Below are 22,832 nucleotides of genomic sequence, written 5' to 3'. Positions count from 1 at the left end.
GTGCTCCTGTCGAAATATCGGCGGTGGTCGATGACGTCACCCGGCAGCAAACCCGTAAGTTATTTGAAGATATTTAGTATTTATATCCACTAACCACAATTGATGGTAAGTTTACTTAGCTTAATAGCCATGCATTGTGTAAATATGCATCTGCTTTAGTTATAAAGAGCTGTTCTTCAGTTGGGATGTTCTGTATCCAGGCTGTAAAGCATGTAACAATTTCCAATGAAATAATTGCAAACTTCTGACACCAAAGCCAATTTGCCTGTTCTGAGTCTTGTTGACCTTCGTTTTCTGATATCGAAGCACAAAATTTTCAAAATGTCTTTAAAACTGCATGGTGAAAGAACTGTGTCCTCCAAGTTTCTGGCAACTGGCTATCGAGTTTGATTCCCTGAGACAAAATCACCATGTGAGCACAAAACTGCAACAACTGCGCCTTGCTCAAAAGTAGTAACACTCCAACCGCTGTTTTCAAGCTGCCTATGGGCTTCTGTCTCTGTGCACAGTTATGTGTGTTCCAGCCTTGTATCTCCTACAAACAATCACCAATTCCAGCAACAGTGTGAATTTTGATGTTTCCTTGCATGTGGCACTGGTCATGTAGTCCAGTGCAACACATTTTGCTTTTGTTGTATTACAGGTTCATTCAAGAAACAGTGCAAAATCTCCCATTGTATCCTGTCTTTTCTGAATTCTGAATGGCACACACAAATTGGTAATTTTAATTGACACCTACCTATTCCTCCCTCACCTACTCTGCTGCATTAAATGTTGCCTTTTGAATGATATGCTGGAAGAATTTTGAAACAGCCAGTGGTGTTACTTATCAAGAGACAAATACTCACAGTTGTGTCAGCATTTTCTGAAATATAATCATTACAACTAGTTTCCACCTGTCTTTCAGTTTCATTACCATAGGACCCTCACTCAAACTCTCTGCAGAGGTTCCCAACTTCCTTACCTACCATCTCACAAGTCATTTTCAGTATTCATATTACAAGGTACATAAAACCAAGCACCCTAGGACTAAAGAGATGGTACCCTCAGTTTAGAAGCTATAGTGTACATTATAGCATCATGTCACAAACACATTCAATGCTACTGAGCATTTGCAGGACTCTCAGGCAAACTGGCGTGCAAAAAAATGTTAAGTCATCAAAATAACTGTTGCCACAATTCTGGGTATATAGTCATAAATATAAGCAATGAGTGTAGTTTGAGTATAGTTGCAGGTCTGTAAATGTTTTTACTGAACTCTGTTAAATAGTTAAAAAAAGTAACTGTACTCACACAGACAAGATTTCAAAACAATCATTTGACCAATTGTGTGGTCCTAATGATAACTAAAAACAATTTTAATCTGCTCACCCATCTGACTGCATATATCACAGGGTTTAGGCTTATTAGGTTTGAATTCTTCACGGATGATTGTAAAATTGGGTTCATGTGTGGCTAATCCCAACATGATAAGATCAGCATCTGCACCACATAGCACATGTTGAGTGTTTGGATCGTGGTCAGGTTGAGCTGTAATAAAAGAAAATAAGCATTCAACTTTTTAATTTACAGGGTTTCTGACTCAAATTTAATAAACAACATGTTAACTGAGTAACACAGCAACCATGGATCACTTAAGGTAAATGAGCAGAGTAATTCTGGTGGATTTTGTAATAAACTGTTTTTATATCTTACTATTGACTCAGATTCAACAATGAGCAAGCATATTAAAAGGGAGGAGGGAGGAGGGAAGGAGAATGACAGAGGTAGCACTTATCAAATAATTCAAGTAAATTACATATTTTTCTATTTTTTATGACAGAGAAACTCGGAGCCGACTAGTATGTATACAGCTCCTACAATTCCCGAAGACTTCCTGCAATCCTTTACAAAGGATAGTCAAAGTTTATATCACTTTTAAAAAATGAAGTTACATAATTAATGTTTTTTTATTTAGGATATGTAACTGGAAATAAAGAAAAAGAAGTACATTATTTTTTATGTGATAATTAAAACTATGCCCCCCCCCCCCATTTGCTGCCCTCCCCAACAAAATAAAGGAGAAAAATAATTCACGATATTTTACAGCCCATATGTGAAGTAAACTGTTTCAAGCTGTATCCACAAAATATTACAGAGCTCTACAGCTGTGCAAATAAATGACGCACTGACAGAAAAAGAACTAAATGGTGACATTCACATTAGCTTTCTTTTATGGAGGAGCACCCTTCATCAACCCAAAGAAGGGAATAGGTCTGAGTAAATGGAAATATTCAGCAGTTAATTGAGGACGACACTTAGATTCCACAGCCAAGAGAGAGAGAGAGGAGATGAGTCAATAATGAAATGAATGAGCTAAAAATTAAATACAGACATTAGAAGTGTCAGAAAGGATAGCTGTCACACCACGGCTTCTCTCTGCTCAATTTAAAATTATTTCATTGAGCCCTAAATCAATCCATTACTCTTCATGATATAAAACTTCAGGAATTTGGAGTGAGTGAAGGTAACATCAACAAAAGAATAGGTGTTTCTAAAAAGTACATTAATAAGTAACTATTGTTAATTAACAGTGGGTATCTAGATTATATATTTTTTCTTTGGTGTCGACTGTATGCTCTCCACTACCCCCCTCCCTCCTTCCTCCATTATGTGCTTCTTCCTTACTCTCCTTGTAACTCTGTCATTTCTTAATGTCATCAAGAACTCCATGTTGTTTTCATCCCCCCCCCCCCACCTCTCTCTCTCTCTCTCTCTCTCTCTCTCTCTCTCTCTCTCTCTCTCTCTATTCCCTGCAGTTTTTTCTTTGGTGACTTTTCATTGCAGGCAATTTCTTATGTCCTAGCCAAGATGATTTTCTCATTCTAATTATTTCCTCTCCTCTTCTTAAGACATACTATTTCATTCTTTTTGTCCATCAGTCCATTTCACTTTTAGCATTTTTCTACATAATCACATTTCATAAATAATCCTTTTTTTTGTTTTTGCTATCCATGATATGCTGCCAAAACACTACACTGGTAGAAAAAATGAAGAAATTCTGGTTGTATGTAAAGTACACAAGCGGCAAGACGCAGTCAATACCTTCGCTGCACAGTGCTGATGGTACTGTTACCGACGACTGTGCCGCTAAAGCGGAGTTATTCAACGCAGTTTTCCGAAATTCCTTCACCAGGGAAGACAAATGGAATATTTCAGAATCTGAAACACAAACAGCTTTCTTAGAAGTAGATACCTTAGGGGTTGCGAAGCAACTCAAATCACTTGATACGGGCAAGTCTTCAGGTCCAAATTGTATACCAATTAGGTTCCTTTCAGATTACACTGATAGAATAGCTCCCTACTTAGCAATCATATAAACGCTCGCTCACCGATAGATCTGTACCTACAGATTGGAAAATTGCGCAGGTCGCACCAGTGTTTAAGAAGGGTAGTAGGAGTAATCCATTTAACTACAGACCTATATCATTGACGTCGGTTTGCAGTAGGGTTCTGGAGCATATACTGTATTCAAACGTTATGAATCACCTTGAAGGGAACGATCTATTGATACGTAATCAGCATGGTTTCAGAAAACATCGTTCTTGTGCAATGCAGCTAGCTCTTTATTCGCACGATATCGACAGGGGATCTCAAGTTGATTCCGTATTTCTAGATTTCCGGAAAACTTTTGACACCGTTTCTCACAAGCGACTTCTAATCAAGCTTCTAATCAGTTGTGCGACTGGATTAGTGATTTCCTGTCAGGAAGGTCACCGTTTGTACTAATAGACAGCAAATCATCGAGTAAAACTGAAGTGATATCAGGTGTTCCCCAGTGAAGCGTCCTGGGACCTCTGTTGTTGCTCATCTATATAAATGACCTGGGTGACAATCTGAGCAATTCTCTTAGGTTGTTCACAGATGATGCTGTAATTTACCATCTAGTAAGGTCATCCGAAGACCAGTATCAGTTGCAAAGCAATTTAAAAAAGATTGCTGTATGGTGTGGCAGATGGCAGTTGACGCTAAATAACGAAAAGTGTGAGGTGATCCACATGAGTTCCAAAAGAAATCCGTTGTAGTTCGATTACTCAATAAATACTACAATTCTCAAGGCTCTCAATTCAGCTAAGTACCTGGGTGTTAAAATTACAAACAACTTCAGTTGGAAAGACCACATAGGTAATAATGTGGGGCAGGCGAGCTAAAAAGGTTGCGTTTCATTGGCAGGACACTTAGAAGATGCAACAAGTCCACTAAAGAGACAGCTTACACTACACTCGCTCGTTCTCTGTTAGAATATTGCTGCGCGGTGTGGGATTGATGGAGGACATCGAAAGAGTGCAAAAAAGGGCAGCTCGTTTGGTATTATCATGTAATAGGGGAGAGAGTGGGGCAGATATGATATGCAAGCTGGGATGGAAGTCATTAAAGCAAAGACTTTTTCGTTGCAGCGAGATCTATTTACGAAATTTCAGTCACCAACTTTCTCTTCCGAATGCAAAAATATTTTGTTGAGCCCAACCTACATAGGTAGGAACGATCATCAAAATAAAATAAGAGAAATCAGAGCTCGAACAGAAAGGTTTAGGTGTTCGTTTTTCCCGCGCGCTGTTCGGGAGTGGAATGGTAGAGAGATAATATGATTGTGGTTCGATGAACGCTCTGCCAAGCACTTAAATGTGAATTGCAGAGTAATCATGTAGATGTAGAGATCAAACACACGTTGACACTCTTAATTCTAATAAGAATTCTTTTTGTAAATAAAATAGAAACAAACTTCCACATGGGAAAAATATATTAAAAACAAAGATTCCAAGACTTAGCAAGCGGGAAAACGCCGGCAGACAGGCACAAGAACAAAACACACAAACAGAATTACTAGCTTTCGCAACCGATGGTTGCTTCTTCAGGAAGGAGAGGGAAAGACGAAAGGATGTGGGTTTTAAGGGAGAGGGTAAGGAGTCATTCCAATCCCGGGAGCGGAACGACTTCCCTTAGGGGGAAAAAAAGGACAGGTGTACACTCGCGCACACACACACACACGCACACATATCCATCCGCACATACACAGACACAAGCAGACCAGATCATTCTTTTTGATGCAACAAACCTTTCACATTTTCAAACACACAGATATTTTACTTCTTTCTGTCTTTCTTCTGATATTTTTCTTCTTTCTGTCACCAAACTTACCAAGTCATGGAGGGGGTGGGGTGGGGGTCGGGGTGGGGGTAAGTACCAACATGTGGGCAAGGTATTGGGGTGACATTAGTGTCTTCCCGATGTGCTTACAGTAAACGCAGAAATGTGAACTATTGCGACCTTATTACCAAATGCGACCGAACAGGACCAATGTGTGCTGTTATTCTTTTCTTGGCTGCTGAAGGACAAGCACTGGTAGACAACCATCCATCTGAGAATAAAGAGTGTGTATCGAGCTGCATGCCTGTCAAAAGTGGAACTGTGCAACAAGGAGTGCTGCTGCTACATGATAACTGCCGCAGAGGCAGTTACAGACTTCTTCACACAGCACGATAGTCAACAAGGTCATGAGGAATTAAATTATCAACATCTCACAATAGCACCATCGGCTATCACCTACACATACTTTAGTCTAGATCAGCTATCGTACATTGTTGGCCTTAATTGAGTTCAGTTTTTTGTTCCTCAGTACAATTCTCAACTCCAGCTGAATTTCTACATCTACATCCATACTCTACAAACCACGCGTGATGTGCAGGGCAGAGGGTACATTCCATTGTACCAGTTATTAGGGTTTCTTCCCGTTCCATTCATGTATGGAGCACAAGAAAAATTATCGTTTGAATGTGTCTGTGTGTGTTGTAATTATTCTAATCTTGTCCCCACAATCTCCATGTGTTTGCTGCAATACGTATGGGGCTGTAGTATATTTCTGGAGTCATCATTAACAGCCAGTTCTTGAAACTTTGTTAGTAGACTTTCTCAGGATAGTTTACTTCTATCTTCAAGAGTCTGCCAGTTCAGTTTCTTCACCATCACTGTAACACTCTCCCACCGGTCAAACAAACCTCTGACCATTCGTTGCTGCCTTTCTATGTACACGTTCAATATCCACTGTTAGTCCTATCTGGTAGGAGTCCCACACAATTGAGCAGTTTTCTAGGATGGGTCACATGAGTGATTTTTTTCGAAATCTCCTTTGTAGAATGATTGCACTTCCCCAGTATTCTACCAATAAACTGAAGTCTACCACCTGCTTTACCATAACTGAGACATTTGGAATTGCCTACAATGTGCTACACTCAGTTATTTGTACCAGTTAGCTGATTCATTGATATTATAGTCATAGGATATTACATTTTTTTGTGAAGGGCACAACTTTACATTTCTGAACTTTTAAAGCAAGTTGCCAATATTTGCACCACTTTCAAATCTTATCAATATCTGACTGAATATTTATGCAGCTTCTTTCAGGCAGTGCTTCATTATATATAACTGCATTGTCTGCAAACAATCTGAGCTTACTATTAATACTGTCTGCAAGGTCATTAATATACAACATCAACAGCAACAGTCCCAATACATTTCCCTGCGGCCCACCTGAAGTTGTTACTGCTATATCTGAAGATGACTCTCCAGCCAAGATAACATGCTGTGTGATCTCTGTCAAAAAGTCCCCAATCCAGTCACAACTTTCACTTGATACTGCACGTGACTGAACTTTTGACAACCAGCAGAGGTGTGTTGTGCTGAGTCAAGTGCTTCTCGGAAATCATGAAATACTGTATCTACCACACTGTCAAAGCTTTGAGTACGTCACGTGAAAACCTTGGATCAAGGCAGCCACTAAGTGCTGCCATTTATTATTTATTTTAAATTTATACCATAGTGATAGTTTCTAATTATGGATAAGTTTGAAAAAGGGGGCGATGTATTTTGATTCGTTCACTAGCAATATGGTAAGTTAAAAATAAAATATGTATTCACTATTATAATAGTCTATCTATAACAGTTTAATGTTAACGCTGGAGTCATCATTTTGAAGACTGTCAGAACATAAGGGTTGCAATAATTCAGTATTTTACAAGGCAGTGGAGTGGTAAACATCATTACAAACACATGAAATTAAAATCAATGCATAAAAATACATTTGGAACTGCCTGTATCACCCAGAATTTGCACTAGAGACCAAAATTACTGCCCAAATGGTGATGATAGCATTTCTTTAAAAATTTGCTCCAAATTCTATCATTAGTAGCCTAAATTTAAAATACCTCTCAACCTGGTCATTAAAGAAGTACTCAATTACAAAAACCCATTCCAATACGGAAAGATGGGTAGGGTTTGTGGAGAGCAGAAGGGGTATGTGATGACAGCACATTCTGTAGTTTGCTCATTTCTTAAAGATTTTTCATCGGGCTACTTGAACTCGACTGAGCTGACTGTGCCATGTATCCCCCCCCCCATTTTCATATTATGCTTTTATAGTACTACAGTAACTGAAGCCACACATTCCCTGCACAAACAAATAATGAAACATGCACAATTAAAGGAAAAACACACAATATCAGAAATCAATCTTTTATTGTGAAGCAACCAGCTTTTCAAAATTCTCCACCGATTGGGGTACCTCTGCTCCTTGAGCAGCTGAACAAGCAGTCTATGAATTCGGAAGGCCAGATAGTTCGAATCCATCCACCAGAAACCTTGCAAATGGTTTTCCCTGGTTCACTTCACAATTTAGGCAAATCCCTTACACTCTCTCCCCTATAACGCGATAATACAAAACGAGCTGCCCTTTTTTGCACCCTTTCGATGTCCTCCGTCAATCCCACCTAGTAAGGATCCCACACCGCGCAGCAATATTCTAACAGAGGACGAACGAGTGTAGTGTAAGCTGTCTCTTTAGTGGACTTGTTGCATCTTCTAAGTGTCCTGCCAATGAAACACAACCTTTGGCTCGCCTTCCCGACAATATTATCAATGTGGTCCTTCTAACTGAAGTTGTACGTAATTTTAACACCCAGGTACTTAGTTGAATTGACAGCCCTGAGAATTGTACTATTTATCGAGTAATCGAATTCCAACGGATTTCTTTTGGAACTCATGTGGATCATCTCACACTTTTCGTTATTTAGCGTCAATTGCCACCTGACACACCATACAGCAATCTTTTCTAAATCGCTTTGCAACTGATACTGGTCTTCGGATGACCTTACTAGACAGTAAATTACAGCATCATCTGCGAACAGTCTAAGAGAACTGCTCAGATTGTCACCCAGGTCATTTATATAGATCAGGAACAGTAGAGGTCCCAGGACTCTTCCCTGGGGAACACCTGATATCACTTCAGTTTTACTCGATGATTTGCCGTCTATTACTACGAACTGCGACCTTCCTGACAGGAAATCACGAATCCAGTCGCACAACTGAGACGATACCCCATAGCTCCGCAGCTTGATTAGAAGTCGCTTATGAGGAACGGTGTCAAAAGCTTTCCGGAAATCTAGAAATGCGGAATCAACTTGAGATCCCCTGTCGATAGCGGCCATTACTTCGTGCGAATAAAGAGCTAGCTGCGTTGCACAAGAGCGATGTTTTCTGAAGCCATGCTGATTACGTGTCAATAGATCGTTCCCTTCGAGGTGATTCATAATGTTTGAATACAGTATATGCTCCAAAACCCTACTGCAAACCGATGTCAATGATATAGGTCTGTAGTTAAATGGATTACTCCTACTACCCTTCTTGAACACTGGTGCGACCTGCGCAGTTTTCCAATCTGTAGGTACAGATCTATCGGTGAGCGAGCGGTTGTATATGAGTGCTAAGTAGGGAGCTATAGTATCAGCGTAATCTGAAAGGAACCTAATCGGTATACAATCTGGACCTGAAGACTTGCCCGCATCAAGTGATTTGAGTTGCTTCGCAACCCCTAAGGTATCTACTTCTAAGAAACTCATGCTAGCAGATGTTCGTGTTTCAAATTCAGGAATATTCCATTCGTCTTCCCTGCTGAAGGAATTTCGGAAAACTGCGTTCAATAACTCCGCTTTAGCGGCACAGTCGTCGATAACAGTACCATTGGCACTGCGCAGCGAAGGTATTGACTGCTTAAATTTCAGCAACGTAATGCCCGCCTGCCTGCACACGGGAAGGGTTTCTACTGCTTGCCTTTGTGCTTGGCAACACTACTTTGGCCAGTAGTGTAGCTGGGACACTTCCCACTTGAGAATGTTCAGAGCTTCATGGGCAAGGCCTTCCAGTTATCTTGAGATTTTGACAATCTAATGCACCAATTGAACAGAATTTGGCGCAATATCCCTCAGGAGGACATCCAACAGTGCCAAGCCAAATAACAGCTTGCCTGAGGGCCAAATATGGATCAATGCATTACTGACATGCTCGATTTGTGAAGCTCTTTCTCTTGAATAAATCATCCAATTTTTCTTAAATTTTAATAATTTGTTTGTCTGTATATGTACATAAAACATCAAACAATTTCTGTCCCATTCAGATAATTTCTTTTTAGTGTGTTCCTTTTTAGCAAGTCAGATCCCCCCTCCCTTTTAGCAAAACCCTGGCTATGTCCTTTCCCCAGTATTCAGAAGATTTCACTTTTCTGAAGGCTTTCCTTCCAATGATATTTTGACAGAACCATGTTTGCTGTTGCTTTAATTACTGTCATTCTGCACATCTACATCTATAATCCACAAGCCACATTACAGTTTGCTTACCAAAACAATTTTCCCCCTTTTGTGTTCCATTCACAAATGGTGCATGGGAATGATGACTGTCGATAAACCTCCATATGAAACCTTTCCCATTTCTATGACCCTTGGCATCATTAATTGTAGGTCTTCCTCTGATTCAGCCAATACTGTTTGATCATCAGCATATTTAATTGTCTCCATCCATTCTCCTCCTACTAATATGCCTCTTGCTTTTTCTGATGCCTTGTCTGTCAGTTCTCCAGAATAAACACTGAAAAAGTTTAGTGACAAACAGCTCTCTTTAACTCCTCTTCCCAATATCTGCCCCTCCTGTTTCCTCTGTGCCAATCCAAACTACAACTTTCTGTCTCATTTACTGTTCCTTTAAAAGTATTCTGTTCTTTGTGCCTGCAACTACATCTCTTAAGGTCACCAAAAACAAACCCTATTACCTTCTAGCACTCTTTAACCTGTCATCCTCGAATACTCAGTAGTATCTTATGTCCCTTTCTGGTCCTGTTATTGCAAACATTTGACCCTCACAGTCAAATAAACCATTTACTGATGTTTTTATATCTATATCAAGGAAGTTATTAAGGTTTAAAAACACAATGTCAATGGCTGTTCCACTGTGGCCTGGATTTGTCTTCAGAAAACAATCAAAACCTCAGCATAAGCATGCAACTTTAAAGTGATTTTTGTGTATTCTTCCACAGCATATTGTATTCTTATGATCACTTTATATTAAGTTTTATTCATTTACCTGTACCTGCAGCCAAAGACAAAAATTGGTGAAGACGAAGTTAGGCTCTTCAACTTCAAATAGCTTTGACAATGTCACACAATAGGCCAGCACACTGATTTTGTTGTTTAGCTTTTCCATGACTTAACTTGCATTACCATAATCAGCTTTTTAGTACCACCACCAGCAAACCTCAAGATGGAGGCACACAAGCTGACAAGTATAGCGCAGCGAAATTGTGCGGAAATTTGCCACGGAAGGCGCATACCCTAGGGGCAGACCTGGTGGTGGAGGTGTTTCACTGCAACTGGTATTAGGTAAGACGGGCCAGTGAAACTTCCCATTGCACTACATGCCAAGTGTTGTTGCCAAGTACTCAGCCAAAAGCCACCCGCATCCTCCATACGAGTCGCTACAAGGTTTCAGACTTCCTGCTTCCCGTAGATTGACTCATATGGTGAGCTTTCATTTTCCTCTCATGGAGTTCTGTTCCCAGGCTTTTATCAAGCCACCAATATCCCATGAAGAAACGATGACGATAGTGTAGTGCAGCAGCACTATCATGCCTGTACAGGCACAAAAATGGCACCAAAGAACATTCTTACACTTGTGACACATCTATTTTTTGTTTCCCTTTTCCTAGTGCTAATTTTGGATCACTATGGGCCCGACATTTATTCAGTGCTGGTAAGAACAGTTGCACCCCAAAAGGATCACACAACAGCACCTGCACCAGCAAGTGCAGGTGCTAATAAACCAGACTGCGGAGTTTCTTCACACACTTGCCCGCCGTCAGCAGGCCAGGCACCCATTGTCCAATTTTCTTCTCCATTGCTGCTGATGCATTTACCAGTTTCAATGGGTCTACAGAGAGGTGGCTGAATTACCTGTGACGTTCCTAGTTGCACTGCCAGGTAAGGAGCATCATCAATATAGTTGATAAGACCACCTAGTTATTCAGCAGCGTAGGTTTACATGAAATTATCTAAAATTTGAAGCTCTTGGTTAAGCCCAAGAAAATCGCTTTGATCAGCTCTGTCGGTATCGGATGCAGTATTTTGGACATCAAACCCATATGGTGGCAACATGGCTGCAGTTTTGCCACAAGTGCCGTGGGCAGTCATATACAGCTTTGATCATCTACTTGCATGTCCTATTGCACAAGTGTCATTTTGAGTGTCCCAAATATGCTACCACTTAATGAGACATATTAATTGGGGATGTGACTGGCTGGTTAGTGCCTGAGCCCAACATTCAGACTATGGCACTGATGTCCGACCATTCTTTGGCCGTTGTTGCACAGATCACAGACCAGCATGAGCTGTCTGTGGTGGCAAAAGGTGTGTCTACTGATAATTGGTAGGTGGCTCAATTAGGTGTGCATGCTAAACAGATCCCGGTACCCCATGGGGTAACCCAGGTGGCCTCGCTCACCACCGATTGGCCGTGGGTTGGCACTGTTCACAATTCCAGTGCACCAGTGTCACCGCACTGCCCATCTTCACCCATACCAATCTCAGTGGGCTCACATCAGTCGCAATGTCATAATTCCAGCATGCACTGATTTTTGGGTCCTCAGTTTCACTCTCCTCCCACTTGTTGGGCGAGCCAGTGGTCCTGTCCTTACTGTCATTTGTTGCATGTTCGACGAGGCAACCCACAAGTCAGTCGTTGGATACCCTTGTGTTTTCATTGGACTCTGGGGCCATCCTGAATGCCTTACATAAGCCCCATCATATTTTTGCTGATGTTGGTTGTTTATGGATGGATGGTCAAATTTCAAGGTTACATAGGATTGACAGTACGTCTCGTTAATTTAGATACATATAGGCTCTTGCATACCCGGAGTTCCAATGTCCAGTATATTAGGTAGGGTTTTATAGTTAACAGTGCATTCCTTTGCGGAGGGGGGGGGGGGGGGGGGAAGGGGGGGGGAAGTGGGGGAAGGGGGGGGGGGGCAATTTCCCGTCTGCACATGTTATAAGAATGTGGAATGGCAACTTACATTGTTAGTAGACAATTCACCACTAGCGCAAAATTTTTTGGGCTAGACACCTTTCCTCTTTTTGGATTTCAGATAGTTGACGAAGTGCATTTATTATAGTAATCTGCTCTTTTTCACAGTCGGGACTCTTTACTGCAGTCATACAGCCCACTGTTTGAAAATATCTTGGGTCAAGCAGAAAATTTTGAAACCACACTGTCAGCAGTACCTCAATTTTGTTTCCACCACCCCATTCCCTCTTCCATACATGACAAGGTAAGGGCTGAGTTGCAGCATTGGCAGGATCTATGCAGTGTCTCTCCTATTTTGTTGAGCCACTGGATCACGTCTTGTTGGTGACTCAGAAGCCCAACAGCGCTTTGTGCCTTTGCAACAATTTCAGACAGATTATCAACAAGCAATCAGTCACAGATTCGTATCCAATTCCACAGCCAGTAGAATTGTTGCAAAGTTGTTGAGGGGCGGCAGTGGAGGGGGGGGGGGGGGGAGATTGCCATATTTTTCATGCATCGACATGCATGATTACTATCTGCAATTACCACTGTACGAAGTCTCTTGGACTTTCTTAGTCCTCAACCCCCTTAGGCCTTTACCAGTTTAATCACTTGTCTTCAGGAATCTCATCTGCACCAGGAATGTATCAATGGTATTTGGAATAGTGAATTCTGGTCATTCCCTGTAGTGTCAGTTACCTTGAAGACATCTGGATCATCGGCCCTACAAGTGAGGAGCAAATGCTTGTTGGTTCAGTTGGTTTTCCAATGCCTCCTGGAGAATGGCCTTTGTTGCAAGCTGGGACAGTGCAGTTTTTTCCCCCCAAAGATGCATTTTCTGTGACTTGTGCTTAGTAAAGAAGGCCTCATCCTGACAGATGAACACATGAAAACCATCAGCAACTTTCCAGCACAAAAGTATCTAAAGGAGCTCCAGTCTGTTGTAGATAAGGTTTCGTATTATGCCGAGTCCATCCTCTGAACTGGCCTTGTCCGGTCTACAGATTGGCAACAGGCATCTTGATCTCGTAAAGAATGTTTGTGCTCTGCTTCCTGTCTGGATTGTTTTACATCAGGTAAACCTTTAACCCTGAGCTGCAGTCCTGTCCTATAAGAACCTGGACGACACCAAACAGCCCTTTGGTTATGCTACGGAGATACTTTCCCAGTGCACAGCATAATGACTCACAGGTGGAAAAGGAAGTGCTACCTATTATTTTCAAGATTAAAAAGTTTCACATTGTAAGGGATTCACCACCCTGCTGAAGCAAATGTAATCTCGATGTATGGCTCACTTGCTAGAACGACAATTCACAGGTGCTGCCCGAGACATAAAATATCTTTGCCCCTGTTAAAAGAGAGCTGCAATAGAGTCGCAGGTCAAAGCAGTCTTTGGCGCAGTTGCAGTCGCTCGCTGCTACAGTGTAGTTGTAGTCTGTCGCTGGTACAGCACAGTTTACAGTTAGTAGTTGTTAAAGTCACAGTGCAAAACAAATTGTAAAATTTTATTATATGGAACTGAATAATAATTGCAATCAGCCACAGAGCTAAACGATACCATGGAATGAGATGATGATGAACAAATGAATAGTTGTTAATATAATGAAAAATCAACAGTGTAATTAAGTCAACCATCTACTGTAGGGTAATTTTTTTTTTAATTGGCATGCACACAGTTAAGTCACTTGTCTGAGATTTTAATATGAATTTGTTTCAACCTTTATTTTGTGATTCATCACCACCACTTGACCAGGATTTTTAATATATTCTATTTTCCCGCGTAATGGATTGTAGATCTTTATCAATAACATAAAAAATTTTAAGAATATAATTGTTTTCACCAGTCAACTATAAAAGTAAAATTTCCTTTGAGTCATTGCCAGTCTCAATCCAGTCATTTATCTAAATTAAAATATTTCAGAATTTTTGTCAGATCACAGTCACGTGTTCTTTTGTAATCAGACGACCAGCTGTGCAGCTGTCACTAAGTAAAGGCAGTTTTTCTAGTAATTCAGATCTCAGATGAGTGTTATCTAGTGTTGGTAGATAGGCCAGCATTGCACTAAGCTGTGCCGTTTACGATCAAATATATAGACAGTGTTATCTGGCGACACCATCACAAGGTAAGAATTTTTCAGTTTATTTCTCATGGGCAGATTCAGACTGATTTCACAGGGCCATGGCGTAGCGCTGCTTACGCCAAATTTTATCAGTTTTTCAGGAGTTAAGATTTGTCAGTTTTCATACATCAGAATTTAACTAGCCAAATATAATTATTTTTATTTTTTTATTTTTCTGTCTGGGAAGATTACACATCATTATTTTATATTTTTTTTACTTATACGGAAAGGTTACAACATTTTATTGTACGGCAGCAAGATTCCTCCTCATCACTGACCACAAGCTCCTGGTTTCCTTATTTGGCCCTTGTTACAAACTAACCGAGAGCACTGCCCACCGACTGCAGCAGTGGACCATTTTTCTCAGTATGACATTCATTACTGCTCTACCACCCAACATGCCAATGCTGTTGGGTTCTTGCAGGTATCAGCGAGATCAGATTCACAGTTCGATTAGCATGAGACTCTAGTGTTGTTATCAGATTTTCCATTAAGGGAACAAGAGGCCAAAATGGCCACAGTCACTGATCCACTTTTCCAGAAATTCATTTCAGCGGTATAGCTGGTTTGGCCAGGGTGAAAGTCTTTCAGTGAAAATTGGAAATTTGTGGTAAGTTCTGTGGGACCAAACTGCTGAGGTCATCGGATCCGAGGCTTACACACTATTTAATCTATCTTAAACTAACTTACACTAAGGACAACACACGTCCATGCCCAAGGGAGCTGTGCGAACTGTGGCATGGTGCCTTAGCCACAAGACTGCTCCCTTATACGACACGGCTCTTTCAGTGAAGATCTGGCGCAACATACATTTTTTGTCCTACAACATTGATTCAATATTGTGCACGTCAATTTCAAGGATCTGTTTTTGAGCAGCATGTGGTTGTTGATGGTCGACTCATTGTCCAATTTTCCATACATAACCAAGCCGTCATCAGCTGCCACTGGTCACGCATTTTCCATTATTTTTGCCACCGAGGGACACTTGTGTCCGAAAATAGTAAGCAACATGAGTTGTGGGAGTTTGTAAACTTTTGCATTCACAACAGTACCCAGCATATCACTACCATCCCATTTCACCCCGCTTATAACTCAGAGGTGAAGCGCTTTTTGCATACCTTCATGACTCAGATGAAGAAGCCATTACCTGCCTCTTATCGCAATGATGCATTGTCGAGTTTTCTGGCTGCATACCAGGCAACACCGGTCAACAAGTGCAGTCTGGCAGAACATTTGCATGGGTTTTTGCGTGGGGTCACACGCCATGGAACATGCCAAACAGTTGTGCCTGTACTGTGTTGAAATATCAAAACCGTTGCCTTCTGATCAGCTAGGCAGCAGGGTTGGACACAATGTGGTTCTTAGTGCAGGTCCCACACTTGCAGCAGCATGTTTCCCCATTGCCGCCCCCTTAATGCCCTGCACTGTCCTTTTGTCACTTGCAGCCTCTTGCCCCACTGGGGCTCACACCTGCCCCTGCTGATGCAGGGCCCATGGATTCTGATCTGGACTCTTCCTCCTCTGGTTTGTCCCCCCCCTCCGTCACCAACAGAGGTGGTCTCACCTTCATTGCTGCTGGTGGCCCCCAGATGCCTCAACCTCCATGCCCTTCCAGCAGAGCCGACAGCATCAGTGCCGCCTCCATTCATCCTCAATCTGCTGCCAGGTTCTTCAGCAGACCCTCAGAATCTGTGCCAGAGGTCGCGACCGAAGCCTGGCCACTTGGGCCATATGTGGCCTTTTCAGTTGGGAGGAATTTAGTATCCCCACCATCGGACATCACAATGGAGGCAGATGAGCTGGCATGGGTAGCACAGCAGAATTGTGTGGAAAACTGCCACGGAGAATGCATGTGGCGCATAGTATGAACAGATTTGCTGAAAGAGACGTTTGCCTGTGTGCAGAAATAAGCCATGCGAGTCAGCGCTTATGCTAAGTTCGACTAGCCCAGGCCTCACTTTGCACTACATGCCGAATGTTCAGTCAACAGCCACCCGCATAAGCCGCATGTGGAGTTTATCCCCATTCATATGTCTACAAGGTTTTGCTTCCCGAAGATTGACTCACATGACGAGTTTCGATTTTCCTCTAACGGGGTTCTGTTCCTCAGTCATTTTCGAGCCACTGTTGGTTGGTGCATGAAGTGCTTAGGGCAACAGTGTAGTCCAGCAGCATTGCCATGGCTGTGCAGATACTCTGTAAAGACTCTTTTACTTACCCCAAACTTAGTGGCAGTTTAAAAGACTTTCTTTCAACATTACTTAACATTTTTGAAATGACTAAAATCATTTTAGCAAAGTAATTGGTATAATTGTCAAATAATTTGTAAAGAGGTATTGTTAACTGCCACTCAGTTTGGGTTTTTTAAAAGATTCTGTTAAAGGATATAGGTAAAATGTTGGATTTATAATGTAGACACACTTCTGGTTTCTACATCACAAATCCAACATTTTATTTCCATGTTAAAATTACTGTATGTACCAGTGACAGATGAAAATCTAAAAACCTCTGAAAAGAAAATAAAGCAGATTGTGAGGATAAATGTTTGCAGTACACATTTACCAGACACTGCCACAAGGAGGCAATACTGATTTGCAAAAGGTACTGAGTTAATTATGAACAGACAAACTACAGACAAAACCTATGAAATGATTAACTGAGTAACATACAGATATTGAAGTGTAAAGTTTATGGCAACAACAAAAGTAATCCAGGAAGGAAAGAGCAGGTATTTTGAACTTTGCTGAAATACATCCAACAGTTCACAAAAATTGATTCAGCAGTCACAAAATAAAAACTTGCATAATACAATATCTGTGAGAATTAGTTTGTGCATGTAAATACATTTATTAACTGTTGCTGATATACTAAATGTGAGGCTCACAAGTTTGCTTACCTCTTTGTCTTCTTATATAATCCATGATTTTGTGTTCACCTTCACCAGGAACATTAGCATCAGACAAAATTACTTTAATGCCCTTCCAGCCTGGATTATTGTTAAGACGATCATGTATGTAGTAATGAAGGCATGTGGATAGTCTAGCCATAAATGGTGTGCCCTGAAAAGGAAGATTTGTTATGGGAGAGTGCTCTGTTGACTAAACGGCAGACACTTTTATTAACTATTTAGAAGCTAAAAAAATTGAGAGATCACTTACTATTACAGATGCTGTCATGCTCTTCAAAGTGAACAAAAGTGAAATAAATTAAATATTTAACAAAACAAGCACAATCTGCTCCAAGATAAGACAATTTCAGTTTTTGTTATGAACAATGTTTATGTGATCTTCACCTTTGTGCACGAGTTCCACTTTTGCTAAAACATGAACCACGAATTGAGGTGCCCACACTGTGGGAGGTATGCGCAGCTTGTTCTTCGTGCACAGCTCTACACCCTGTGGTTGTGGTGGTCTATGTGGCTTCATTTGCTGCCTGCAACCCCTCCTTTGGCCATCGCCAACACACAGTTAACACATTGTACTAGTGTCAAATATTCATTATCTCATCAGCCCCTTCATGTATTTGCAAAGGTGTGTCACACCCAGGGTTGCAAGTTTCCCTAAGTGAAATTCCCTGATATTTCCCTGATTTTCGGACAAGTTTTAACACTTTCCCCTGACAAATTCTGAGATCTCAAGGATAAGTAAAGACATTTGTAGACAAACAAATTTAAGTGCAGAATCTTAAGTAGTAACATCAACATCTTTTGTAATAAATTGTATTTAGATCGCACCAAATCATACACATGTTTCATTAAAACAATTGTTGTTACTTTATTTCAATAAAATGAAACACATTTGGTGACAAAATATGCATTTCCTTGGATTCACAAGACAGATTTAAAATATCTTCAATAATTTCACAAATAACCTCCGAAAAAAGTAAGCCTCTTGAAAGACGTGTATAAGGTAGGTAAGAGTTGTGTAAACCAACACTATAGGTGACAACCAATAAAATGTTGGTTCTACTATGTTCATTATTGTCGGCTCTTACCCACTGTGTTACGTCTATTATTTTACAGGTATTGTGTGATTTTTTCCTTGAGAAATATATAAGCACATAGCATACAAACTGCCAGCGATTGCCACAATTTTCTTCTTCTTATCGTCCATACTTTCTAATATATAATTTACTTTCAAAGTGCCAAAATGTACTACAATCAATGAGCACATAGCATACAAACTGCCAGCGACTGCCACAATTTTCTCCTTCTTATCGTCCATACTTTCTAATATATAATTTACTTTCGAAGTGCCAAAATGTACTACAATCAATAAAATGCCTACAGAGCACCACATTGTACAATGTACTTGCAGTGAAAGTTGCAATTCCTGAAATCCATTGCCCGTGGCCTCTGACCTGCTGAGGAGCAATATAGTCCTGGGCCCACGGACACATCGGGAAAATCCACCACATTATGCCATACATAAACGAGCCTGGATTGCAGGCAGATCAGTGAGACTAGATAGAATGGGCAGGGCTTGCACATTAGTGGAAATAATGAGCTTCAGATCGGCAGCCCTGATCTGTTAGAGATATACCCATAGAAATGGCCTGCGGTTTTGGCTTGTCGTGTAAGTCCATTAGTGTCGCCAGCTACTCACATGTGGATGAGGATACGTAGCAACTCACAGTAAAGATTATCACTGAGCTGCAGACAGGCACATAGTTGTAAGGGTGTGTTTGTCTTTTCTAACTTTTCAGCCATAACCTTTGTCAGAAAACGAGAGCACACACACATTCACACAATCACTAAGACACAACTCATGCACACATGACCACCATCTCTAGCCACTGCATCAAGAATATCTGAGGATCACATCCAAACAAACCACTCCTCACTTCTCCCTGTTTCTCATCGGCAATTGCTAGGCTAGCAGCAAGAAGTGGTGGCAGCACTGACTGCAAGCGAAGGGGAGTGTTACGAATGTGAGAAGCGGTAAGAATGAGGGCGTAGGGAAGTGGCGCATGTAAGCTGTGCCCAGCCAGCAACAATGCATGACATCCCAGTAAACAAACGATTTTATCTGACAAAACAAATTTTTTTTTAGCAGTTTTTTAAAATTTCCCTGACATATTTGAAATTCCCTGATTTCCAGAACTTGTGGCAACCCTGACATCATTGTGTCTTGGTTAGTGGTTGATGTTATGGTACAGCGTCTAACACCTTTTGGAAATCTGGGAAAATGTCTTCTACCTGTTCTTTGAGTCCATTGTTTGCAAGACATAATACACAAATAGTTACTTCCCGGAAGATTAAAACTGTGTGCCCGACCGAGACTCGAACTCGGGACCTTTGCCATGTCTCCGCAATATCCTTTCTTTCAGGAGTGCTATTTCTGCATGGTTCGCAGGAGAGCTTCTGTAAAGTTTGGAAGGTAGGAGACAAGATACTGGCAGAAGTAAAACTGTGAGTACCGGGCGTGAGTCGTGCTTCGGTAGCTCAGATGGTAGAGCACTTGCCCGCGAAAGGCAAAGGTCCCGAGTTCGAGTCTCAGTCGGGCACACAGTTTTAATCTGCGTCGAAGTTTCATATCAGCGCACACTCAGCTGCAGAGTGAAAATCTCATTCTGAAAACAAACAGTTATTCAGAAGAGTGCTTTTTCTCCTGAACCCATGAGAATTTTCAAGAGACTCTTTTTCCTCCAGAAACTTCATTATGTTTTAGTTAAGAATATGCTCTAGGATCCTACAAAACAGACTGGTATCAATCATATTTATCTACGATTCTGTGCATCCAATCTTTTACCTTTTTTTCAAAATGGGAATATTCAGGCTTTTCTCCTTCACACTAATATTCACTATACAAGAGCTTCTCAACAAATAAGAGATGGAGGAGCTCATACCACAACATATTCAATATAAAAGCTAGCTAAAATATCATCAGCGACTGGTGGGGGTCTTGTTCGCTTTAAATAGTTTTTAAATCTGGAATTCAATATTTCTGCTTTCGGACTGTCGTCTTCAGTTTCAACACCTGGCAGATCCACGAGAGACTGAATGTGTATAAATATTAGCACCAATGAGAAATCACGCTGTCTGCAGCAGCTCAACCATACTCATTTCCGTTTCCTATATAACAGAGCTGAGATTCCTATTGGGCGTCAGCAATTTAAAAATATATATATGTTCTGCAAAATTACATTTATTTGGTCATGGATTGACTTTCAGTTTCTTAGGCCCTCTTCATGTGACAATACCAAAACATTAAGAAGTGCTTCGAACATAATATTAAACAAATACGCTGCCAAAAGAATTAGGGCAACATGTGTATGTATCAACATTTGGTATATTACATCTGTTTTGATACTGGTGTTACCTGTGGTCTTACTATGTATCTTGAGATCTTCACTTTCAATGTATACAACACCTGAACACATCTCCATCTATCAGATGTTGGGCCTTACAGTATCAAATGATCAGTCAGAAGGAAATGAGTAACAGTGTTGCAGTGTACTTTAATGAAGAGCATAGGTGACTGTTGTCATTTGTGGACATTGTATTCAATCAAGCATATGAAATGAGACATCAAAATGCAGTACAAGTTGCAAGGTCAGTCAGTTTGATCCAAGAAGGATGGACTTTTCTGTCATGTTGCTGCAGATGCCAATGTTTCTCCATCTGTAATCCACAGGTTGTGGACACACTATGGGTAGACAGATCAGTACACAAGGCGAGTTGGACGAAGTTGTTGACGCATTACGACCCCTTGTGAAGACCAATATCTGGCAATATCTCTGTTGCAGCATTGTACGGCTGATGCCAGAGCACTGAAAGATGATCTCAGAAGGGTCACTGAAGCCACTGTGTCAGATTGGACTGTAACGGGCAGATTACGAGAAAGGATCTTACGAGTCATATGTCCTGTTCCAGTATCCCAACATCTTGTTGTCCAGATTTGGCCAAGGTCCTGTGATGATGTGGCGAACCATTAGTCTTCACAGCCATACGTATCTTGTTGTCATTCATGGTAGTAGTACATCAAACAGACTTTTTGAATACATGGTACTTATGCATATGGTGATGGCACTGATTTCCTCCTCATGCACAATAATGCCATTGCCCATGCAGCAGGTGTCACCGTGAAAGTTTTTCAAAGCCAGTACACTGAAGTAATGGAAATACCAGAGGTAAGTTTGACCTAAACGCCATTGACCACGTGTGGAACATGCTCAATGTATGCGTTGTGGACATCCTCTTACACTACTGACTTTCCAAGAGCTCTCACTGAAGAATAATGATGGATACCACAGGATGGCCTTCACAGACTTATACAGAGCTTGACATGTATATGACAGCTGGAGATAAATGCCCATAGAAGCCATATACAGTACTGAAGATCTGAAAGTACAATAAAAAGCTCCCAGGATGATGGGATGAATGATTGATTTCAGTATGGTTTCAACACCTGTTTGGATATTTCAGTTCTTGTTATGTAAATGAAGGAGGACATAATTACGTTTTGTTGTGTACTTCATTTGTGAAAGGTAAATATATAATTTGGTAACACATCCAGTTCTCAATTATTGCTCAATGGAGTATGGCAGGTGCCCCAAGCCATGTTCTCCTAATTCTTTTAAGTACTGTATATCTTACTGCCATACGAAGAGAAAGTTTCCAATCAGATCAGCTGATGTTTCCAGAATACAAATGTAATGATTAGTTATCAGACAAACAACCTTTTAAGATTCAAGGTAAGGTACTAAACCAATACAATAAAATCCACATACTCTGGTGGCTACAAAATTACACAGGAAATGTAAAAAGCTTTATGCAGAGTAGGTGGGTTGGTACTCTTGAGAGATAAGTTACAGAGCACACTCAAATAAGAAGCAATAAAATTGCTTTCAGTGTATATCTGCAAATTTTTCAATGCTCAATAGCCTGCAATGATCAACAAATGATAGTTTTACATGTTGTTGTTGTGGTCCTTTGGGTTGTTGTGGTCTTTAGTCCAGAGACTGGTTTGATTCAGCTCTCCAAGCTACTCTATCCTGTGCAAGTTTCTTCATCTCCCAGTACCTACTGCAACCTACATCTTTCTGAATCTGCTTAGTGTATTCATCTCTTGGTCTCCCTCTACGATTTTTACCCTCCACGCTGCCCTCCAATACTAAATTGGTGATCCTTGATGCCTCAGGACATGTCCTACCAACCGATCCCTTCTTCTGGTCAAGTTGTGCCACAAACTTCTCTTCTCCCCAATCCTATTCAATAGTTCCTCATTAGTTATGTGATCTACCCATGTAATCTTCAGCATTCTTCTGTAGCACCACATTTCGAAAGTTTCT

The 22,832-nt window shown here is 40.9% G+C and overlaps 1 protein-coding gene across 1 annotated transcript in view; it reads right to left on the bottom strand.

The window, feature by feature from the left end:
- LOC126359934 (5'-3' exoribonuclease 2 homolog) overlaps window positions 1-22,832 on the bottom strand; it is a 407,169-nt gene that overhangs the window by 351,413 nt on the left and 32,924 nt on the right. The window contains exons 6-7 of the mRNA XM_050007668.1: window positions 17,437-17,599; window positions 1,372-1,530 (exon numbers count right to left, since the gene is read on the bottom strand). Coding sequence (XP_049863625.1) covers window positions 1,372-1,530; window positions 17,437-17,599 — 322 coding nt within the window. The remainder of the gene's footprint in view (window positions 1-1,371; window positions 1,531-17,436; window positions 17,600-22,832) is intronic.

This window comes from Schistocerca gregaria, chromosome 1 (assembly GCF_023897955.1).
Source record: "Schistocerca gregaria isolate iqSchGreg1 chromosome 1, iqSchGreg1.2, whole genome shotgun sequence".
Lineage (NCBI taxonomy): Eukaryota > Metazoa > Arthropoda > Insecta > Orthoptera > Acrididae > Schistocerca > Schistocerca gregaria.
The sequence above is the reverse complement of the archived record's forward strand: the minus strand, read 5'-3'. Positions and strand labels throughout refer to the sequence as shown.